The sequence below is a fragment of the Tribolium madens genome, unplaced genomic scaffold (assembly GCF_015345945.1).
Source record: "Tribolium madens isolate multiple individuals breed KSU strain unplaced genomic scaffold, Tmad_KSU_1.1 Scaffold_71;HRSCAF=194;Tcas5.2_LG6, whole genome shotgun sequence".
Classification (NCBI taxonomy): Eukaryota; Metazoa; Arthropoda; class Insecta; order Coleoptera; family Tenebrionidae; genus Tribolium; species Tribolium madens.
The window spans coordinates 7,180,178-7,185,229 of NW_025401041.1; the positions used below are offsets into that span (position 1 = coordinate 7,180,178).

Consider the following 5,052-nt stretch of genomic DNA (forward strand, 5'->3'; position numbering starts at 1 on the left):
AATATTTTTTTAAATTTTTTCTACGTTAGCGTGTAAACGAGAGCATGAATCGATTATTTTTTTTGTAAGAAGAGATTAAAAAATAATTTTTTAATCTCTTAATTTCTCCAGCAACTTTTACCTTTTTTATTTCGTTGAGACTCAAGCACCTTCTTCACGATTGTTCTATTTTAAAAAACACCAAATATTTTTGTAAATTTATTTACCAGAAATCAGTCGAAAGCCTCCTCAACTGACACTTTAGCGAAGAAGTTGTTCATCAAATTAAGAAGGATTTTATTGAGGACTTGAATGTGATCATCCTTGAGGTCATGGTAGACGTCTTGCCAGTTTTCATTAAGCACTTTGTTAATATTATCTCCCAAAGCCTTGTCACCATTGAAGAGATTTTCAAAGTTGAAGTTGACAAAATCGGGTTCGATGTCTAAATCACTTTTGGTAAATTTCAAGTAGGTTTTTCCATTATTTGAAATTTCTTCGTAGTGTAGCCGACACACTGTTTTCACATTTTCTGGAATAAAAAATTGGATAAATATTTGTTTTTCTTATTGGAGATACTTACTCAAAACTATTGTACTCGGACCTTCACCTTTGACGGGCAAGAGCAGAATTTTTCCATCCATTTTGTAGTGACAATTTTTCTTTATTTCGGGGAAAACTCCTTTGACTTCAAGAGTTTTCTTGTCGAAATCAAACCTAGTAACAGTTTTTTAATTTGATTAATTATTTTTCACAAGATACTTACTCAAATTGGTCGAATTTGATACTACTGAAACCGTAAAATAGACAGTTTGAGTAATATTGATTCACTGCGACTTTTCCTTGTCCGTTTTTGATTATATCGAGTTCAGGGATTAACAAAGGTTCAAGATTTGGGATATTTAAGTGTGGAAAAGGTTTGGTAAGTTGAGGGACTGCATGTTGGGCGGCTTCTAACACACATTGTTTTAAATCAGGTTGATTTCGGTTACATTTTCGAAAATTTGGGGCTAGAATTAGAAAAATTAGAAAAATTATTTTTTTTGTTAAAATTATAAAGTACGTAATTTAACACTTTGAACCACGGCAAGAAATACAAGAAATGTTATGGACTTCAACATGGTGTTTACTGTGATTTCTCGGAAATTTGGAGACCTTTTTATACATCTTTGACTTAATGAGGGAGACTAATTATGATTACTGGGGCACTCAAATGTGGAAAACTCGTCCTAATCTTTTTTTTAATTACTTTGGGCGGAGGAAAATTTATTAAGGTCATTAAACTTTACATAGAATTTTCAAGGGGTAATAATACTAGGAAAAATGTAAAAAAATTATATTTAGGCGATTTTTCAAAAATTGTATTGGAATATTAAGTTTAGCACCGCTCGAGAGAATTTTTTATTTTTTATCTATCATCACTAAATGATTATTGTTCTCAGTAAAAAAAGTTCTTTTTTTTAGTAACTCCAAAACTATTCAGAATTTATGATTTGTTGGGCCGATTTATATACAGACGGTCCAAAAAAATTGATCCTGAAATTAAAACAAAATTAAAATTATAACTGAGACAAAAAAATTCTAATTCTTTTTATACAGGGTGACCCAGGGGTAAAAAATTCAGAAATTTTACAAAATAGACCCCACAGACCTTATATCGACAAAAAGCTCAATAAAAATGCCATGCAATGATGTATGATGTATGTATTGTATTGGAATATAAAGGATTTTTTTTATTTTTTATCTATCACAAAAAGATTATTGTTCTCGGTAAAAAAAGTTCTTTTTTTAATAACTCCAAAACTATTCAGAATTTATGATTTGTTGGGTCGATTTATATACAGACGGTCCAAAAAAATTGATCCTGAAATTAAAACAAAATCAAAATTATAACTGAGTCAAAAAAAATTCTAATTCTTTTTATACAGGGTGACCCAGGGGTAAAAAAATTCAGAAATTTTACAAAATAGACCCCACAAACTTTATATCGACAAAAAGCTCATAAAAAATGCCATGCAATGATGCAATAAAATATAGGGTGTTGTATTTGAAAAAGTTAAATTATTGCCATTTGTAATTTGTCATTTTCAAAAAATCGTAGTAGGCGATGGAATATCGACTCAGAGTTCGTTTTTATTTCAAAAGATGAGTCAAAACTTGAGGAATCGACTGAAAAAAAGTTGGTTACGTTATCTTCTGTGGTTCTGAAGTTACCATTTTTTCAGTGGGTCTGTCCATGACGCTATTTTGACATCTAAATTGACATAATTCTAAGAATCTGGGTGCGTTATCTCGACAATTTAGTGACGAATTCAAAAATGTAACAAAAATTGGATTTTTAATTAAAAAAAAAAAAACAGAAAGTTGTGTATCTTATTTCGGGACTTCCTGTATTAATTAAAAATATTTTTGAAATGTGCTTTATTATTAAAATCAAGTCGATAGTTTTGATAGAAAAAAGTTATGTTAACGGCTTTAAACTTTAAATTTATTAAATTTTGTTAAATGGAAAAAATAAAAAAATCATCATATTCTACGAATAAAAAATATATTCCGCATTCTTTTGTGACTTAATGATTTTTTGAAGATTTATTATTTTACACAACCAACCAGACACAAGTTTTTTTTGCAATTAGGAAATTTTAATTTCTAATTTGTGGTAAAGTGTAAAGAATTATGCATTTATGTTAATTTACAACTTTTTTAATTAAAACTGGTGCAGAATTAATTGTTTTAATATGTATCCTGTTTCAAGCATTGTTATACAGGGTGTTTCTGCAAAACTTGTCATATTTTGTTAATTATCCGATCAAACATTTTGCAAGTAATGAAATCATAACAAAGATCACGTGAGGAACTTGTGTTGTGATTTTCGAAAGTGAGACAAGTAAGAAACAACACTGAAAGTGTTAATATAAAAAGTAAAAATGTTGAAGCACAAAAACAGAATTTTGCTCCATGGCTGAAATTTTTTTCTACTGTGTATTACAGTTGTAAATTTTTTACTTCTTTAAATTTTTACCATTTATTCAAATTTGCATCAACAAACAATTATTTGTAGAGTAAATATTTGATTTTGAAGGTTATTTGCCATTTTTACAAGGAGTGCACTCACCTAATAAGAAATGCTTAATTAAGATGGTAATGATAATTAAAATCTCCATTCAGATAAAAACTTGTTTGACAACATTTTTTTTAATAATAATAAACTCCACTAGTGTATAAATATTAGAGACGACCTCAGACTTCATTATTTACAATGAAGACGGCAATAGTTTTGGTTTTAGTGGCGGTGGCCCAAAGTGCCAAGTTTCGTAAGTGATTTTGAAAAATTGTTAATATTTTTCAATTTTTTGTTTTTATTTATTTTTTTTTAGCTTCAAATTTTCACAAATGTAACCGCAAAGACCCTGATTTTGATAAATGCGCTCTTGAAGCTGCCAATAATGGAGTTGTGCAAGTTACTAAACCTTTCCCTGAAATCCATTTACCAAATTTGAACCCTTTGGAAATGAGTGAGCTGAAAATTGGGGCTGGATCCGAAGGGGTTGTTAATGTACAACAAAATTTTAAAAACTGTAAATTGTACGGTATCGATAAAATACATTTTGACACTTTCCGGTACGTATTTCAGTGATTTTTATTGGTTTTTTTAATTGAAAAATTGCAGTTTTGATTTTGAGAAAAAAGTCTTAGATGCTAGTTCTTTTATCCCTGAAATTAAAAAACTCTGCGATTATGAACTCAACGGCAAAGTTCTTCTTTTACCAATTGTTGGGACCGGCAAAAGCACGATTATTTTGCGTAAGTTTTTCGAATTTTCTAACAATTTTTAACATTTTTCTTAGGAAATATCAAACTTGGAGGTCAGTACAATTTCGAGGAAGTCCAAAAGAAGGGAAAGACTTTTATGAATTTCAAAACATTTACTTTTTCTTTCAACCCCGATTTTGTTTCATTCGACTTTGAAAATCTCTTCAATGGTGATAAACAACTCGGCGATAATATTAATAAAGTGTTGAATGAGAATTACAAGGAGGTGTTTGCTGATGTCCAAAAGGGCTACGAGGAGGGCTTTGGACTTGTAATTAAGAATATTTTGAATAATTTGTTCGCTAAAGTTTCAATGGAGGAAGCTTTCGATTAAAGAATTTACTTAATTTTTATATTTATGTCATTGTAAGTAGTATTAAAATTTAATAAAAATCCTTAACAAAAATTCTTTACTTTTTCTATTTCCTTCCTTTCGAGTTGATGAATAAAACATTTTCCATTTTACTAGCCTTGACACTGACTTCGTACAAAATCAAGTCAAGGATATTGTAATTAAAACTTAAACTGGAATAAAATACAAGGCGTAAAATTGATTATTTGCATTAACTAAAGTAATAAAGGAGGTAATTTAAAAAAAAACAAAATAATTAAAAGTGAATTTTTGCATGTATTTGTTACAAAACTTCAAATTTTGGATATATTATAATATAAAATACTGTGTGAATTTTTTATTATCAAACGTCACAAAAGTGACTACTTTTATGACTAAATGTCACAAGTAAAAGTTGTACTTTTCAACCATGGATTAGAAATTTTATTTTTGCGCCTAGGCGTTTACACTTTTGACATTATTGACATTTACCAATGTTGCTTTTTTCTTGTATTTTTTGCTGTTTCAGCAATTTCTGGATAGTTATGTATTGTAAATCATTAGTATTCGACATTTTCCACTACTAACTGCACTATTCATTCGCAATAAATAAATAAATTAATTAATTAATTAATAAACTTTTTCTAAAATTTCAACACAAGTTCCAATACTGACGTGTGTTTATAAGCGTTCTTATGATTTCATTACTTGCAAAGCGTCCTGATTATTTTGTTCATTTACTTGCTAACAACATAATATACTATTATGTAATTTTATTTATTTTTTTTATTTTGAAACAAAATTTTATTTTATTTAATTTTAATGCTATTCAAAAAAAGGAGTAAAAAATAAAGTTAGTTTTGTAAATTTCATTTGAAACACTGCTGTACTCGTATTTTATCATTTAAGAACTTTTTTGTTTATTCAGT

General features: G+C 28.4%; 2 protein-coding genes across 2 annotated transcripts in view; one reads left to right on the forward strand and one right to left on the reverse strand.

Moving 5' to 3' along the window:
• LOC123008562 (protein takeout-like) overlaps positions 1-1,100 on the reverse strand; it is a 1,448-nt gene extending 348 nt beyond the window's left edge. The window contains exons 1-4 of the mRNA XM_044404420.1: positions 1,043-1,100; positions 746-989; positions 563-696; positions 207-511 (exon numbers count right to left, since the gene is read on the reverse strand). Of these exons, the coding sequence (XP_044260355.1) occupies positions 213-511; positions 563-696; positions 746-989; positions 1,043-1,100 (735 nt within the window). The 3' untranslated portion in view covers positions 207-212. The remainder of the gene's footprint in view (positions 1-206; positions 512-562; positions 697-745; positions 990-1,042) is intronic.
• A 2,101-nt stretch (positions 1,101-3,201) lies between these two features.
• On the forward strand, positions 3,202-4,198 carry LOC123008863 (protein takeout-like). The gene is made up of 4 exons (XM_044404891.1): positions 3,202-3,293; positions 3,357-3,600; positions 3,650-3,783; positions 3,828-4,198. The coding sequence occupies exons 1-4, from the start codon at positions 3,239-3,241 to the stop codon at positions 4,124-4,126; spliced, it is 732 nt and encodes a 243-aa protein (XP_044260826.1). The 5' UTR covers positions 3,202-3,238; the 3' UTR covers positions 4,127-4,198.
• The last annotated feature ends 854 nt before the right edge of the window (positions 4,199-5,052 follow it).

Bases quoted from the DNA above. Each gene is read 5' to 3' on its own strand.
- LOC123008863 (XM_044404891.1), top strand. From the start codon at position 3,239: ATGAAGACGGCAATAGTTTTGGTTTTAGTGGCGGTGGCCCAAAGTGCC. The intron at 3,601-3,649 runs GTACGTATTTCA...GAAAAATTGCAG, and splicing joins ATACATTTTGACACTTTCCG to TTTTGATTTTGAGAAAAAAG. The intron at 3,784-3,827 runs GTAAGTTTTTCG...CATTTTTCTTAG, and splicing joins CAAAAGCACGATTATTTTGC to GAAATATCAAACTTGGAGGT.